Below are 17784 nucleotides of genomic sequence, written 5' to 3' on the forward strand. Positions count from 1 at the left end.
TAACCAAAGCAGAGTACAGTGGTTGGACCAGAGGTTGGACAGGGATTCTCTTCTCCGCAAATTATTGGATAGTTTCCTATTCTCCGGGGCCATTACCTTTTTAACCAATAAAGCACGCCTCTAGATTTGCATCAGCGAATGCGAAACGACCAATCAAATGTGGACGTTGTCCTGAGGTGGGCAGTGCGTTTTCTGATTTGTTGGAAACAATTTGCATTTAATTTTGAACATTTAGCCGCTAGGAAGTTGATGGCTGGGCTGAGGGTATGTTTTTCAATATTTTATTGTCTGCAGGTACCTAACTGTTCTCCACATTATTAACTGAAATGCATTAGTGTCTAGCATGAGATAAGTTGAATTTTAGCGTAACACTTGCAACTGAATTTCCTACACGATTGCAGATGTGAAAATGTGGCAGATGTTGGGTTAGTAGTAGGGCGAGGCACTTCCAAACTCTTGACAAACTCTAAACGACCCCGTGGCATCAATGATAGTTTTAATAAATTAACTATAATCAGACTTATATCGAGTCACCTTGGCTAGCAAGTAATGCTGATGGATTCAAGGACTACAACAATAAAGGATTATCGCTATCTAACGTAGACTATAGCTATTAATACGAGAAATGATTGCAATGGATTGAGTCCGCTCGTGCTAATGGCTAGTTATGGTGTCTAACTAGATTTATTAATTGTGTGATCTGTCTGTGCATTTTATATTGTAACGTGAGATGGCAAGCTACAATTATTTCGTACACGAGAAGAGAAAACCAGCGATCAGATAGCTAAATAAAATGGATGGTTCTGAGTAACACTAGCAAGCTAACGTTTTTTGTCTTCCTACTTCCTATGTGACCTCATTAACGTTCACTTCTGCCAAATGCCTACGGTTATCATGTGGCAGGTCACAGTCATTTGTCGTCATTCATATGGCTTCCAAAATATTTTCTTTCTTTTTTGCCTGCGAAAACATTAGGACACGATTTTTTTTAGATATTAGCTTGCTTGTTCATATCCTTGTATTTGTGTTTACTTAATTGCATTTCAGCAGAGAGAAAGTACTTCCAGCAAACCTAATTTCACCTACCTAACGTTAATTCAGTTAGGCTATAGTAATTTGCTAGCCCATTAAATAACAGCGATGTGTGTAATTGTACGTGTGCCAATTGTGCAAAAGCAATGACCTGTGGTGCAGGGACCAAGTACTTCGATGTTGCGGCGCAGGAAGAGGAAGGCTACCAGCAGACGATGGGCTCTTCGCAGCAGCCGACAGCTGAGTTTATCACAGCCTTCTGCGCCGGCTGTATCATAGTGAGTCCGATGAGCTAATCCTGGCACTCGTACGTTACATTACATTACATTACAGGCATTTAGCTGACACTCTGATCCAGAGCGACGTTTTTTACATAGCATTGTACATAGCATTTACAGTATATTGCATCCATTTATACAGATTTATATACACTGAAGCAATGAAGATGAAGTACCTTGATCAAGAGTACAATGGCATTGCCCTTCTGGGGAATCAAACCTGTGACCTTTAGGTTACAAGGCCAGTTCCTTACCCATAATACTATGCTGCCATCCCTACACCCTAGGGGCCAACTGATCCTACATATGCATGGTAATAGTTTGGCTCGGATTCAGATAAGAGTAACCTCTGGTATTAGTTCAACTTTATTTGCCAGTGGCCTTCAGGTGGAATTCAAGTCGTCCTTCTGATACAGAGTTTTGTGCGTGTCTTTAGCGCCGCTGGCTGTGCCCTTAGCCCGGCAGTCGCAGCCAGCCCCGCCTCCTCTGAGGACGCCTCGGCGAAGGCAGTGAAGCAGTGGGCTCCGGTGGTAGGAGTCCGGATGCTGCTGCTAGCGGTGGGTGGTGTGTGCCACGGCTGGAGGAGCAGGCTAGCACAGGTACGAAATCACCCATTACGGTCCTAACCAGCTCTTCATACTAACCACGGAGGATGACATCAAAACAACCAAGATTTGTTCAGTTGTTTTTTGTGTGACAGTTATATTGTTCACATTGAATTGAAAGTATATGGAAATGGAGTTGAGGGCAGCTGGGGTAGATCCTTACTGGCTGTCTGACTGCTGCAGGTATGCGCTGGGTTGCTGAATGCCCTACTCTACTGGAGAGCCCACACACAGCAGCTGGAGAGCCTTCAGCAGCAAGTGGCTGAGATGAAGAGGGAGATGAAGGTTCTGCACTGTGCTCTGCAGGTTAGTGGAGCTGACATCTAACTGCCATTTGCCTGCTGCGACCAAAGAGAACTCCACCAACACCACCTAGTATCGGTGGAAAATTAATCATGCCACTTGCATATGTAATGGAGGCTTTCAATGGAAGATTTCTGGAAAAACTAGATGTTTGAAAATGGATTTAGCAAAAAAAGTGTTTTCGTGGATGTACCAGGAAGTCAGTTGGCCTTATTTGGCTGATGTATGTACTGTACGTTCAGACACTTTCCTGGCTGTAAATGATTTTGTGTCTCAGAGAACCATCCTGCAGTAGTTGCCAACTAAGTCATAGCACAGTGTCTTGATGGTATGTACAGTTATGTAGTATATGCTGTATATGTTTACTTCTTAGTACGTTTGAAACTTTAAACTCTTTCTGCCCCAGTTTGGTGCCGAAGCCAAGGCTGTATGCTGCTGTCACAGGGGCGAAGTGGGAATAATGAGGCCTTCTCTAACGTGTGGATCCACCGTGGATCCCCTCCCTGCACTTACACTGCCAGCTCCACCTCCTCCACCTCCACCTCCACCACCCCCCCTGCCTCCACCCCTACCTGCCCTACTGCCAAAGAATCCACTCCTGTCAATCAAGAAAAGAGCCACGCTCAAGATTCTAGAGGTAATGCCCGAATCCTACGAGTAGCTGAAAAGGGACCTCCCTTGTAAACCACCTGCAATGAAATGTCTAGTGCAGAGCCACAAGTGACTCCAGATTGTCCATCCATCCATCCATTCATTCATTATCTAACCTGCTTATTCCTGGTCAGGCTCATGGGGAGGGGGTTGGAATTTATCCCAGCATGCATTTGGGCAACTGGCAGGAATACACCCTGGACAGGTCGCCAATCTATCACAAGGCGCACACACCATCACTCGCACACTCATACCTATGGGCAAATTTTAGACTCTCTATTTAGCCTAATCTGCACGTCTTTGGACGGTGGGAGGAAACCGGAGTATCTGGAGGAAACCCACACGGACTCAGAGAGAACATACAAAGTCCACACAGAAAGGTCTCAGCTTTTGAACCCAGGAGCCTCCAGACTGGAATATTTATATATAACCGTTACAAACACTTGCCACAAAATGGAACGAAACAAAGGATTCCAATAAGCAGGCTCCACAGACTGTTATTTCTCAGCCGTGGTGAACGTGTACATTCCCCCCTGCAGGGCTCTCAGGAGAAGCAAGTCTGTGCTGCCCCAGTGACTTTGAAGGACCTGCGGGCTGTAAAGCTGAGAAAGATAACCGATCCAATTAGCAAACAAAAGGTAGGACATGACCCTTGAACATTAACATGTTTTTCCTGTCTGTGCTAATGCTAACAAGACACTGTGTGGAATGCACATTAGGTGGAGCCTTTGTCTGAGAATGGTTTGTTTAGTTGTGTCTCAAGCTGTTCATGTCAGGCCTGCTGGGCAGTCCTGCCTCTGGATGCCTCAAGAATTGCAATGGACAAAAATCAGAGCTGCAGTTGTATTATTTCTGTGGACCTATGTGCTGTGAATGTGGTTAACGAAAGTCAACAAAATAGTGTGTAAATGGCCATGATTCTGTTAGGATTAAGGGAATCTCCCATTCCACGGGGTTGACTGCTGAAATAGGGGTTGACTAGAAACCCGTCAGCAGTTATTTGGGGTTTACCTGCACATTAATGTGAATCAGCTTTGGCATTAAGAGTAAAAAAATCTTCCTGTGAGAACCCCACAGAAGTTAAGAGTGTTCTGCTTCCTAATCCAGAACGTGCTGTGCTTATGAGTAACTTTGCATTCGCATTGTATTGGCGGAATGCAGTTAACTGCTGTACGGCTGAAGTAGTGTTTATGAGTCCGTGAGAAGGTGTTTGCTCTGGGACAGGTGTCCCCAGCCAAGAAGTCTGCCCCCCTGGTCACCGTGGCGGACCTCCAAAATGTCCGCCTGCGACGATCTCTCGGCCAGCTGCCCCCCAAAATCTGCCTGAGCCTGAACAGGTAAAGGCACACCTGCGTGGTGCGCACCGCATAGCAGCACACCTTTCCATACGCGCCTTCTGTTGAACATCACGCCATGGTGTTTTGGACAACACAGATTATTTTTTTTGTATTTTGTTATTATTGCAACATTTGTTCGGCTAGCTTATCTTCTAGCTGACGAGCACAAAGTTGACTAGTTATAGATGGAAGCTTTAGCCTTCATGAGGTAGTTTCAGTATCGAGCAAAAAGAAAAATCTGCATTGGTAAATATTTCTGTCTTGTTTACAAATGTAATATATATATATATATTTTTTTTTTGATGGACAAAATACAAGTTTCATTGTATTTATATTGTCGAATGCAATGTAACATGGGTCTTGGAGTCCTAAATTAATATTAATAAATGAATGGAAGTATTGTGTTTACATTTTGTTGCGCATGACTGTTTTCACCTTAACACCTGTTGTCACTTTGTGCAGATCACCCAACAAAAGCCCGCTGAGTCTGCGTTCTCACCTGAAAAAGGTCCAGATTGACAGGTAACCGACGTCCATCGTGTCGTATTTTATTACGTTTTCATTTGAGTCACTCATACTGATAAACAGAAAAATAACTCCCGCACGCTGTATCTCTCCTGTATAGAGCATGCTTCACACACTTTCTGGTTGCATGCTTGTGAATGGAAGCCCAGCCTACTGTTGCCATAGCAAAGGTCCCAGAAACCATCGGGGTAAACGTTCGGTAGTGATTTGTTCTCCTTCTGTCCTGTTCAGAAGCCCTGGGGGGACCCCGCTGGTCGACAAGGAGAACAGGGAGACGGGCACCGGCCTCACCCCCCTCATGACCCAGGCCTTGCGCCGAAAATTCCAGGTACAGTGCTCTGCTTTCGGGGCTTTTACTGCCCTGTCCCAGGAAACAGAGGGACAGCCCAGCTAGCCAAATAATGTTTTAAATACATTTTTAGGGTTGTGGAAAGTTTGTGATAATGTCATAGTTACGTCATTGTGTCCAGTTGAAAACACATCTTCAGAATGTTTTAATGTGGGCAAAGCTATGTGATATGGACCTGCTTACAACATAGGTGTGTACTTGTGATTTGAGGGTGGTGTATTACAAAATAGAGATTTTAAAAACATTGTCCCCACATTGTTATTAACCACAACTTTTAATGCTTTCTACTGGCCGGAAGGTGTAACTTTGGAAAAATGTCTTTGCCCCCTTCTTGCAATTAACGGTTTTCTCTCACTCCTCAGAGTGCATTGCCAAGAAGCCCCTCTCCGAGATCCAAGTCCATCAACACTATTGATGAACAGAATTGAGCTTTGGCTTTTTGAAGTCAAACGCCGATGGATGGCTTTGTCATCCTTAACCAAGTGCCTTTGCGTTGTGAGAACAGTATGCAAGCTTCAAGGGATTTATCACCTTGGTTTTACGGAAAGGTGGAATATGATGTGCACGTGCTCTTTTCTACAGTGTTACTTATGCTGTGCTCCCTGCTGCTTTCCACCCTTGGTCCATGTGTACTGTTGTTTAAAGTGTATCCGTGGAGGATTTTTAACGTGGGTGTGTGTGTGGGTCAGGACCTGAACATACACAAGTCTGTTTGTTTACTGTACCATTTCATTCTTGTATTGTCCTGTTTTTTTTTTATCCATGGGAGACCCAGATTATCTGCTTGATAATATTAACAGACCTTGGAGACCTCAGTCATTGTCAGAATTTGGATGTTTGGAAATTTGAAACCCTCAGACATTAACTGTCTGTTAGGTGACCAACTCATCATAACACTCAGGGATACAGGTGGACACTGAGGGCCTCTTGTGTGTATTGTCTGCCTCAAGAGAGGACTACAATGATTGTGGGTGGGGCAAAGAAATGTTTAAGATTGGCAGAGACAGACCTGGAAGGCCCTGTAGTGTTGCTGGGAAAACCTTGGACCCAAATTGGAATGGGTGAAAAAAGAACTATTTAAAAGAAAAATGAAAAGATCGTTAGGGTTTTCTTAAAAGCACAACCAAGTTGCAGTTGGCATTTCAGATTTCTAATGAAAGGTGTTTTTGTGTGGGCATGTTTTCAAGGCACAAGTTTTAAGCGTACTCTAAAAATTTGAGATCATTCAGAATTTGTTTATGCTGCCTGTGGTTGTAGTATGCTGCCATTTGCACAAGGGGTCTGACTCCACTGATAATTTGGTATTTTAATACTCTGTTTTAATAATTGAAATAATGTATGTTATTTGTGAGGCTTTTGTCCTGCATGATATTTACATGTTTTCTAAAATAACCAAAATGTTATTTGTCACTTTAAGTATTTGTAATTTTTATTGTGCGGCTTTGCAATGTAATGTGTTTTTTGTATAGAGAGCTGTTCTTTTATTAAAAGGGAAATATTAAATTTTTGACGACATGTAATGCTTCAACTTTTATTTTTACACGCTCTCATTTCACAGTGAACAAAGTGTAAATACATGTATGCATTTTATAGTGAATATATAGCTGCATATTCTTTATAGGAACACAAACATATTGCTTTGTTTCAATGATCTAAAGTATTAGTTCTGTGAGTTACAAGATAGCATTTTAGTCAAAGTAGGATAAAACAAAATTTGTGCAGAAGACAAAATGCTGAATTCTACACTTAAATTGAGGAAAATCTGGACACTGGGTATGCTATTTACAACGCTGTGAAACAGACAATGTAAATGAGTTAAATTGACTGATAGGACCTCTTTTGAAATAACTCCAAGTATTCCACCAATGGGAATTGAAAATGAAGACTTCAGTGTTTTTATGTGCCAGCACTGGAAAACGGGATTTAGCTTCGACATTTTTAATCACCTGTGCTTACCCTCCGCCCCTGTAAGTGGCAGTGGTGCACCCAAGCGACCAAAGTCTGTCGCTAAAACTGTAGAGAGCAAGACCGTACTGCTTCCGCAACAAAGATGGCGGTACCCATGAGTATAGGGTCCCTTCTGCTGTCGGAACTAATTGAAGACCCATTATATAAAGATGAAGGCCTCTGTGTCCTGGGAATATTCGGGAAAAGCGCAATGCAGCCTGGATCTGCCAAAGAATCCCTCATAAATACACTGGCAGATAAGCATGTATTTCCTCTGTTTGGGCCGGATGAACCGGACTGTCCCGGAGGGGGAAGCTTTATTCAGGCGTATTATAACCAGGAGAGTCGTGTTCTGTATCTGGTGCTTACTTCTGTGTGTGACAACCGACAGCTTCTCCGGGCGTGTGAAACTTTAGGTGCGGGGATCGGGCACTCGGAAGCGCATGATTTCTGGAAAGGGGCGGAGAAACAACATTGTCTGCAGTTACTTTACCTCTTCTCGCTGTGCCATGTTTTGCTCCTGGTCCATCCTACGTGCTCTTTTGATGTCACCTACGACAGGCTGTTCCGCGCCTTGGACGCGCTTCGACAGAAAGCGCTGCCATTGCTACGTGCCGCCATAAAGGACTCGCCAGTTTCCAAGGAATGGAAGGTTAATTGCAGGCCATGTCCTCCGCGCCTGCTCTTCGTATTCCAGATGAACGGAGCGCTCAGAGTGAGCGGCGGGACTTCGGGAACGGGACTGGGTGGTAACGGCACAGACTCGCTTGGAGGTGACAAGCCCAAGAAGCACTCTCCACGGAGGCGACTCCAGCATGCTTTGGAGGACCAGATATACAGAATTTTCCGTAAAAGCCGAGTCCTTACCAATCAGAGCAGCAATTGCCTCTTTACCGTGCCTGCTAACCAGGCTTTTGTGTACGTGGTTCCTGGGCCCGATGAAGACCCGGTGGGAGCCTTGCTAGGGCAGCTTCGGGCAAATTGTGCTCTCAGAGAAAATGATACGGGCCTGTCTGTGTCCGGACCGAGGCGCTACCAGCAGATGCGTCATGCCGCAAGACAGCCTTCATTCACTGTGGAGAATAGCAGCCTGTCGTCTGCGGGTGGGCAGTTGGTGGACTGCACCCTGAAGGAATTCTTGTGGCAGCATGTTGAGCTCGTATTGACTAAGAAAGGCTTTGATGACAGTGTGGGTCGCAACCCACAGCCGTCACATTTCGAGTTGCCAACGTACACGAAATGGGCCCAAGTCGCTTGTAGATTGTATCAGGTCATGATAGACAGTGGTGATGAAGAAACGGCTGAGCTTGCCGCCAAAGTGCAGGGACAGCTGAAGGTCCTGGAGGGTTTTCTTGATGCCGACGCGAAGTTCTCTGAAAACAGGTGTCAGAAAGCTCTGCCGCTCGCTCACAGCGCGTACCAGTCCAACCTTCCGCACAATTACACCACCACAGTGCACAAGAATCAGTTAACGCTAGCGCTACGTGTGTACAGCCAACACGCTCGTGGAGTGGCGTTCCAGCGGTACGCTCTGCAGCTGCACGAGGACTGCTATAAGTTCTGGAGCAACGGACATCAGCTGTGCGAGGAACGCAGCCTGACGGACCAACACTGCGTGCACAAATTTCATCTGCTACCTAAACCAGGTAACGCCCCGCTACAGCCAAAATCGGGCACTGCAAAGCGACGAATGGCCTGCATAGCAGTTTCACTCCTCACGGGCAGAGCGTTAATAGTGTAACAAAGGTTCCGGTGATATGTTAGGAATGTACCAGGTTAAATAATAAAATTCTAAAACACAGAGGTGGAATGTTAAGTGTATTCTTTTAAATGTTTATGCAATATGAAAAGTGGATAAGGTTAAAAAATTAATGCATAGGAAATCAATCAATCAAAATTTATTTCTATAGCACACTTCATACACAGAGGCAACCCAGTGTGCTTTTGTGTGACATTCCATACTTGTTTTGAGTCCCAGTTTTGGTGTTCCAAGCCTTTGGTATGAGTATTCTACAATATAATAGGAGAGTACTTTGGCAGCAGCTGTGGTATTGTTTGCAGGTTCATTATTTTGGATCCGTTACTGTGAATTTATTCACAATTGAATGTAGGCTAAATCTAATGCCAGTCCCCCTTAACTGTCTGCAGGAGAAAAGCCAGAAATGGACCGAAATCCACCAATCCTCTTCCACAACAGCAGGGGGCGCTCTACCAGCTCCTGCAACTGTGGTCGCAAGCAGGCCCCCCGCGAGGACCCCTTTGACATCCAGGCTGCCAACCACGAGTTCTACCAAGTCAGCTGTCATTTCTGTGCATGCATGAAAAAGAAACTGTTTGTGTTTACTCTGTAGTCAGATTGCCTCCCTTACAGTACATTCCCTTGTTAATCTCTTTCTCTCTCTCTCTCTCTCTCTCTGTCTCTCTCTCTCTCTCTCTGTCTCTCTCTCTCTCTCTCCCTCTCTCTCTCTCTCTCTCTCTCTCTCTCTCTCTCTCTCTCTCTCTCTCTCTCTCTCTCTCTCTCTCTCTCCCTCTCTCTCTCGGCAGATTCTGGAGGAAAAGTGCTGTGCTAAGCTAGAGAGGACCCACTTCCCCGTCTTTCAGCCCAGCACCCTGGACCCTGCGCCAGCCTGTGATGAGGTGCCCCAGCCTCCCGAGTCGGGGGTGGTGGTGGTGGTGGTGGGGGGCTCCGGGGACGGGGAGCGTCTGAAGGAGAAGGAGGCCGTGAGCCACACCCCCGGGGACAGCACCAGCCTCAGTCTGGCGCTCAGCCTGGGCCAGTCCACGGACAGCCTGGGTCCCTACGGCGACGGCGGGGAGGGGCAGGAGAAGCGGCCCAGTCTGGTGGACCGCCAGCCCTCTACGGTCGAGTACCTCCCCGGCATGCTGCATTCCGGCTGTCCCAAGGGGCTCCTGCCCAAATTCTCCAGCTGGTCCCTGGTTAAGCTGGGCCCGGCCAAGGCCTACAACTGCCACACGGGGCTGGAGCAGCCGGGCTTCCTCCCGGGCTCCGCCTTCCTGCTGCCCTGGGACGTGGTGATTCGCTGCCGGGCGGAGGAGGAGGCGGGGCTGTCGGAGCCCCTGGACGGAGGCCCCTCCTCCTGGCCGGCCCCGAACAAGGCGCTGGCGGGCAAGCGGGGCGGGGTCGGGGGGCTGGGCCGCGGCCGGAGGCGGGACGACGTGGCCCGGGCCTTCGTCGGCTTCGAGTACGAGGACAGCAGGGGGCGCCGCTTTCTCAGCTCGGGGCCCGACAAGGTGGTGAAAGTGCTGGGCCCCGGCGGCGCCAAGGAGCCCGCCACCCGGGTGCTGAATGCCGACATGCCGCTGTACATACCCTCCCCTGCCCAGGGGCGGGGCCTCAAGCCCCACTACGCCCAGCTCTCGCGGCTCTTCGTCGTCGTCCCCGACGCCCCTCTGGAGATCACGGTCAACCCGCAGGTGAGCTGCGCTAGCGCTCGCTGTATCGGCTTCTTAACCGTTGAGTAGAGTGCCGGGAGAAAAGAGCATTTAAAAATGTTTAACTTACGCCACCACCAGATTTGTTTTTCAATTAACCTGGACCTTCCTTTGTGAATTTGACTAAACTGTTATTCTGAAATGAAATGCTTTGACTTTTTAATTTGAAAATAGTTCATTATAGTTTTATTTTAAAACATAGGCTAAATCGTACAATTAGGTCTTCACTAACTCTGTCCTTATGCCATATTAAAGTCAGCAGTAGCTTCATAAAATTTGTGAAAAACGAGATGTTGCTAACAGTAACAGTGTATCAAGTAACGTAGCTCACTTTCCCAGTAAAGGCAGTTTGTTTATGCTACAGGCATAAACCTTGTAAACAACCCATTTTCTTCTATGTTCTTGCATCACCACTGTGCTCCCCCACACCCACACAGGTTGCAGCTTTAACACTGTGTTCTCTTCCAGTACAATTGCCCTCTAGAGCCAGTGACTGTTTTTTAAATACACTATGTGATTAGAATGTTCTTGACAGAACGTTCTAATGCTGATGTAACAATCACTACTGGTAACTAAAAGCAGTGGAGTTCTGGAACATTCTACACTCCAAAGGATTAATCTTCTTCCTTCTCTGCACCTCCAGGTCCAGCCAGGTCCGCCCCCCTGTCCGGTGTTCCACCCGGAGCAGACTGAGCTGGTGCTCCCTCCCGACGGGCTCTGGGTCCTGCGCTTCCCCTACTCCTACGTGACCGACCGCGGGCCCTGCTACCCGCCCAAGGAGAACCAGCCCCTGGCCAGCTACCGGGTCCTCAAAGGCATCCTGCGTGCTAACACCGCCAGCACCCCGCCCCAGTGACCGGCCCTCGGGACCTGGGCCCAAAACGTGAATAATGCGGGCCGGCCTGAGGGATGCGGTCCTGGGAAGCAGAACCGACCACAGAGGACGAGACCCAAAGTCCTTTCCCGTTCTGCTACGTTTCTGACATGTCCCCCCTGACAAGGAAGAGCTGACAGCCACAGCACCAGCTGTGCCCCAGACAGTTTACGCTTGTGCTTGGTGGATTTTTCCACTGATGTGGAGACTCACTGTAGCTTACAGAACCATAGTGATAAGGACAAAAGTACATTTTTCTTCTTTTTTTTAAAAAACAAAAGCAATCAAAGAAAACCAACAAATAAAGTCAAATTTATAATATTTTATTTGTCCCCCAGAGGGGAAATCAAGAAAGGGGGGTCTTTATTATGTTTTGCTTTTATGTGGTGAATATCTTCTATTGTATGAGGTTTCTATCAACCATGTGTTTTGGCATTGACTTTCTAGTGCTGATGAAAGCATTAATTTATTTCCCCTCTGGGGGGTGGGGTGGTGGGGGGGGGGAGGGGGATCAATAAAGTATGTCAAGCTGTATCTGTTTTGTTGTAAAGTACGTGCTTCTGTTAAAGTGCTCTGCTAACATCCACTAATAAATGTCTATTATGGGAAGAATAAAACCCTTTTTTTTCTGAGAGGCGCTTGTTGTGTCAGCATTGTACTGTTGCTTTGTGTGTCAAATCCGATTGAAAAGTGGAGCAGAGACAGCAACGCGTTATTAACAAAGTACTTTGGCTATCGTGGTGTTTCTTAGGTCCCTATGCTGTGAAGTTAAACTTCACTTTCACCAAATCCAGGTCTGGGATTAAAGACGTACAGATTTGTTTTGTAATTTTGTGTGTGTTCTGTTCTGTCAGTTCGTGTTGCAGGTAGCGAGAGCTAATTTCCTGAAAGCAAAAAGCATGCATAGGTTTTTGAATTATGGGACCTCCTCACACTGTGTTAAATCTCTCATGCTGTGTTAAAACATCTTGTTGTTGGAGGTGATGATCTTGTTTTCTTGACCTTCTCGTATTGCGCAGCCCGTAGGGTATAAAATGGCCGCTGGCTCACAGGTGGGTGTGCATGATTCCGGTGCGGTGCTCTTTGCACTGTTGTGTGTGAGTCAGAGATGGAAAGGAGCAAAAACAGAGCGAGAATGTAGTCTTGCAAGTATTGCTGTAAGGACTTAAAGTCTTCTTGTATGAAGAAGACTCACTAATTTATGTAGTAAAAAAAGCGTAAGAGAGGCATGAAATGATGAAACAATTTTCCACTCTTTACGGTTCATTTTAACTTTGTTCCAGTGAAGGGAAATCTTAATGCTACAGCATTCAATAACATTCTAGAGAACTGTGCGCTTCCTACTTTGTGGCAACAGTCTGGGGAAGGCCCTTTCCTGTTTTAGCGTGACAATGCCTCCATGCATAAAGTAAGGTCCAAAAATAAATGGTTTGCTGAGTTTGGTGGGGAAGAACTTGAGTGGCCTGCACAGAGCCCTGACCTCTACCCCATCAAACACCTTTGCGATGAATTGGAATGCCGACTGCAATCTAGGCCTTATGCCAAAAATCAGTGCCCAATCTCACTGATGCTCTTGTGGCTGAATAAAAGCGAATCCCACAGCCATGTACCAAAATCTACTAGAAGACCTTCCCAGAAGAGTAGAAGCCAAATTAGATCAAGAAAATTCATTGAATTCAGAAATTATATTACTATTGTTACAAATTGGTAATTGTAATAAGAACTTCCGTACATAAATTACACAGAACTTATATAAATAACTTAAAAGCAGAAAACACTATAATACATTTCGGACAACTCTAAATCAGACATTTTAATATTAAAATTAAGGAGTGCTGTATCCTTGGTGAGGACAGATGTTGGCATACATATGTTTGCGTTGTTTTATGCTATTTCTACTAATCTAATAACATAGCCAATTATGATCGCTTTTTTTTTAGCTCGTGAGGTGACTGGAGTTTAATCATTTCATAAAATGTCAGCATAGTGCTACATAATGTACGCGCAAAGTTTACTTGAACCGGTCGTTGCCTTCGCCAGACGTATATGGAATACATAATCTAAATTTGGGATTTAGTGCATCTGTCTCCTGTAAATTGAACAAACGTGCAGCGATTCAGCGGTTATGTCGGGAATTTCGTTTTCATAACTCTTTTAAGCCACGAGTTTGTCGGGCATTGCTCATTTACGCGTAGAAGTACCGATTTCCAGAATACGGCCTTGATGGGTGTTCTAACAATCTGAAATGAAGCAGATTGTTAGAACTTTAAGGTTTACTTACCTGTCAAAGCTGGCGCGAAAATAACCGAGATTTAGGACTCATGGTTCTTCAGAACAGACAGTAGATGGCAATGTTTGCCTCTCAGTTGGAGCGAAACCACTGTTTGCGCGCAAACATACTGTGGATAAAACATAGCTAGATAAACCGTTGACCTCCTTGGCGTAACACAGGTTATCGTAAACAATTCGTCATGAGATACAATGTTCTATATGTCTGGTTTAGTTTGGGAGTGAAAAGAAATACTTATTTTTAAACTGTATGGAGAAGTTGGCATAAATTATGCCTGCCACGGTGGCAATAGTTTTTCGTGTTTTTTTTTTTTTTAAATTAATGACTTAACTGTGTGATCGACGAATACGCAGTGCTGTTATGTTTGCTATTTAGGCTTACTGCGGTTAGAGACGTTGGGTTTCATTGTTAATGGTTTTAACGTGTTTTGACACTTTCCTCATTTTGTTCCATCCAACTTTGATGCTGCTAGAACACTGTGCTTTGGAAGGATATGCATGCTTGAGCGGCTCTGTTGCACATCAACTGCACCCTGCGTCCCTGCCTTTAGTCCGCAGCCGCATCTGCCCGAGGCGCCCGCAGCTTTTTGCCAGATATCCAAAGAATTGCGCTCAGATAAATAAACGCGCAGAATGCGCGCATCCCATCCTCGGGGTCGCGGCAGAGCCACCTCGGTCGGCTGGCAGCTGTTTATGGTTCCCAGCATTTTGCACCGCAGCTGCTTGATGATTACAGTGCAAGCGAGCATTGGCTGGCTGTGTCTGCCCGTAGCCAATGAGCGGAGTGTTGCTATGCTGAGCTGTTCTATTGGTTGGCGGATGCAGCTGTCAATTTGTCCAGAAGAAGAGGTACAGTCAGTGCGCAACTGAGCAATTATAACTAACTCAGTTTGTGCATTGCATTCGAAAACGGTGCGTCTGGTCTGATCAAGAGAAATTGAGAGCGAGGAAACTTGAAAGGAATGCGAAGGTTTTGCATTCTGTAGCGGTGTGGTTTCCCGAAGAGCAGGGGGTGTACGGCCAGTGCATATTTTTCCATTCAAAGGTAAATAATTTCCAACTCCTGCGCTTTATCTGACTAATGTTAACAAGCCTTGTCTTTGATTACGACATCCAGATAAAAGTTTCGTTAGGTGTTTATGATGTCAGTGTATATATTTTCTGGTAAGGACTGTAAGATGATGTTTTAGGCGGTTTGGTGACGATTGCGGTGGGCGGCAGGCGGATTGTTTTTGGAAGGGGCATAGGATGGCGAGGTCTGCAGTGCTACAGTACGGGCGACGCTGGTTTTTGTTACATGGTGTTTCTAAAGTTACCAGTGGCGTATGCTGCACCAGCCGTGTTTGTATACGAAAACGAGCGCTGCTGCGGGGAACGTGCGCTGATGTACTTCAATTAAATTAAGTGGACAATTTAAATTTTGTATCAACCACGATATTGGGAATCATGGTATAAGTGTTCACATCAAGGTGAAATGGATATAGGTGCTAGCATATTACTCTTCTTTGACGCATGGGGGTCTGGATGTTATGTTTACCTGCTTACTTGCCTCTGATTCTGGTGACAGCCACAGTTAAAGTGCAATTTCAGTTTATTCATATTTCATAACATTTTTTACTTGATTCACTGTGTCCTGCGACATGCATTGTATTGCAAACGTTAAACGTTTTTGTTTTCTGTTTTGGACCGTTTCTTTTGTCCTTGATGTGGCATTTCTGTTATTTATGTTTCATGTGCATCTTTGTACAAAAGCGAACATTCATTGGTAGAACATTCTGTGGCTTGGTCTGGCCTGGTTTTGTCTAATTCGAACACGTACAGCTGAACTAAGGAAATCTGTCCTGAAAGAGCTCGACGCAACGGACACACGACAACGACAACAACAAAAAGATTCTCGACGTTTCTCGCTATTATGTTTGAGTGGATTGTTGTTGTCACACGCGGGGGGGAAATGCATTAGCGTTCTGTACGTCTGAAGTCAGCATTTTGCATAGATAGTGTTTAGCTTGGGTCATCTGAACACAACATGGTCGTATGCATTTGTGCCATTTTCCTCAATTGATCACAATGCGCCTGCGGGGCAGCGCAGGGTGATTCACCAGCTCAGCTGTAGTGTCGTTGACAGGTGGCAGATGGCTTTTTATGAAGTACGTTGCTTACTGGATTTTACCGTCAGCGTGGTTAGTGAATGGAAAATCGCACCATACGGCGATTATGTGGTTTTCGTGCTGTCATTTTCGACGGTGTTTGATGTCACGAAGGATTGCTACTTTTTTGATAGCCTGGAATGGACTTTCCAGATGATCCAGATGCAGATTTTCTTATCAACGCACGTTACCCCTGTCTAGAACTGTTATTGCATTCTGCTTGCGTTTCAAACTTTTGTTTGTATTGCATTCTATCAAAATTGGTGCAGTAGATACATTTTAGGAGAAAAGTTGTATGACAATGCACTCTCTTTCTCTTACAGACACACACACTCACACACGCACGCACACACTCACACACACAGGATTGTGTACAAAGAAGGGTGAATAATTTCAAAGGCACGGCATCTCAGTTTATTTCCCAGCTGCAGTGAAGGATACAAGTGCTGACCAGGCCATGGCAGAAGTGACACAGTGCTCTAAATTAGTTCACAGAAGCCCTGCCCTGCATATAGATATATTTTACCCCTGTGTGTCCCGGTGCATAGTAAGCCCTCTGTCATCTGGAAGCTGGGTTCTCCTACGTAAGCGCACGAGAAGTGCATGGAGAAGAAAGGCGGACATCTCAGCACAGCACCCGCAGTAGCCTACAGGCCCTAGACTTTCAGTCCCGTCTCTCAGGGTAGCAGGAAATCCACGGACCTGTCCTGTTGTGACTTGACTTCAAACCACAAATGGACGCCTGTTCACTTCTTCACTGTTAAGCAGTGCAAGAGGTGTCATGACAAAAAAAAAAAACATACGTCCGACAGAAATACGGATGGAATTTAATGTATGGATAGGGTGAATAGAAGTCCCTGTTCTTCCTGGGGAAGGATAGTACATCAAGCCCAAGTTTTCTGAGTGTAATTACCATTATTATACTGTTTATAAAGGATGTCGCTCTCCATGCCATTAAACTGTATAAGTAAACCCTTAAACCCAGTAGCCTGTCTGGGTCCGTGGTAGGTTTTTAGTGAAGAGTTAAGGCTTTACATCCAAAAACTTTTATGTATCATTGCCTCCAGACTCTCCTGTTACTCCATATGACAGCATGCGCCCCCTGCAGTCTGGGCAGCCTCACTGCATGTCCCAGTCTGTGGCCTGGGGAGAAGCACCTAGTGGTGCTGAGGCAGCCATCTGTGCAGCCTGGTGCTGGAAACTGCCCTACATACCACACGGGCTGATAGCATGCATACTGCTGAGGTCTCTGACCTGGTTCACCCACACACACGCACACACCACACACACACCAACACACACACACACACACACACACACACACCCACACACACACATACACACACATGCATACATACACACACACCCACCCACACACACACATGCACTCACACACACCACACACACACACCAACACACACACACACACACACACACGCACACACCACACACACACCACACACACACATACATGTACACATGCATACATACACACACACATTCACATATACATACACACACGCATGCACACACAAACACACACATACACACACACACACACACACATATACTTATATGCACACACACACATGCACATACGCACACACACAGGCACACAAACACATATACACACAAACACACGCACACATGCACACACACACACACACACTCAGTCTGACATTCCTGACTGTTCAGCCTTCAGCATTCCAAGCACATGCTTGTCTAGTCCTCTGAAGTGGTGATATATATTATCAGCTTTTGCCATCTGCTGTTTGGCTAACCTAGAGAGCTAAGAAAGCAGAGTGTATACAACAGAGAGAAACACAGGAGCAGGGAGATACAGACAGTATAAAAGCAGGTATGTATATATATATAATTAGAGAATCAACCTGTACAGGCAAATGGGAGCATGAAGTTGTTGTTTCTCTTTAAGCGTTCTTTCATCTCTTGCCCGTGTCAAAGTTAGCATTGAAAGGTGTTTAATAACACATATT

The 17784-nt window shown here is 45.7% G+C and overlaps 3 protein-coding genes across 5 annotated transcripts in view; all 3 read left to right on the forward strand.

Annotated features, from left to right (window-relative positions):
- Nucleotides 1-160: 160 nt before the first annotated feature.
- On the forward strand, nt 161-6595 carry prr11 (proline rich 11). 2 transcript variants are annotated; one of them, XM_064352385.1, is made up of 10 exons: nt 161-264; nt 1195-1310; nt 1747-1909; nt 2099-2221; nt 2625-2855; nt 3409-3507; nt 4094-4206; nt 4669-4728; nt 4963-5059; nt 5443-6595. In XM_064352385.1, the coding sequence occupies exons 1-10, from the start codon at nt 250-252 to the stop codon at nt 5506-5508; spliced, it is 1083 nt and encodes a 360-aa protein (XP_064208455.1). In that variant the 5' UTR covers nt 161-249; the 3' UTR covers nt 5509-6595. The 2 variants fall into 2 exon arrangements, with proteins under 2 accessions (XP_064208455.1, XP_064208456.1); XM_064352386.1 differs by lacking the exon at nt 161-264 and adding an exon at nt 289-425.
- A 501-nt stretch (nt 6596-7096) lies between these two features.
- On the forward strand, nt 7097-11620 carry smg8 (SMG8 nonsense mediated mRNA decay factor). The gene is made up of 4 exons (XM_064352387.1): nt 7097-8673; nt 9176-9321; nt 9572-10462; nt 11124-11620. Exons 1-4 carry the CDS (start codon nt 7131-7133, stop codon nt 11334-11336), a joined length of 2793 nt encoding a protein of 930 aa, XP_064208457.1. The 5' UTR covers nt 7097-7130; the 3' UTR covers nt 11337-11620.
- Nucleotides 11621-14467: 2847 nt separating this feature from the next.
- The window catches only part of ypel2a (yippee-like 2a), a 15976-nt gene continuing 12659 nt past the window's right edge, over nt 14468-17784 (forward strand). The window contains exon 1 of one of the 2 annotated variants that reach the window (XM_064352389.1): nt 14468-14688. The gene's annotated coding sequence lies outside the window, so the exon portion shown is untranslated. The remainder of the gene's footprint in view (nt 14689-17784) is intronic. The other variant, XM_064352388.1, reaches the window with a different exon arrangement.

Source organism: Anguilla rostrata, chromosome 9 (genome assembly GCF_018555375.3).
Source record: "Anguilla rostrata isolate EN2019 chromosome 9, ASM1855537v3, whole genome shotgun sequence".
Lineage (NCBI taxonomy): Eukaryota > Metazoa > Chordata > Actinopteri > Anguilliformes > Anguillidae > Anguilla > Anguilla rostrata.

Bases quoted from the DNA above. Each gene is read 5' to 3' on its own strand.
- prr11 (XM_064352385.1), top strand. The intron at 3,508-4,093 runs GTAGGACATGAC...GCTCTGGGACAG, and splicing joins ATCCAATTAGCAAACAAAAG to GTGTCCCCAGCCAAGAAGTC. The intron at 4,207-4,668 runs GTAAAGGCACAC...CACTTTGTGCAG, and splicing joins ATCTGCCTGAGCCTGAACAG to ATCACCCAACAAAAGCCCGC.
- smg8 (XM_064352387.1), top strand. From the start codon at position 7,131: ATGGCGGTACCCATGAGTATAGGGTCCCTTCTGCTGTCGGAACTAATT. The intron at 9,322-9,571 runs GTCAGCTGTCAT...CTCTCTCGGCAG, and splicing joins CCAACCACGAGTTCTACCAA to ATTCTGGAGGAAAAGTGCTG. The intron at 10,463-11,123 runs GTGAGCTGCGCT...CTGCACCTCCAG, and splicing joins AGATCACGGTCAACCCGCAG to GTCCAGCCAGGTCCGCCCCC.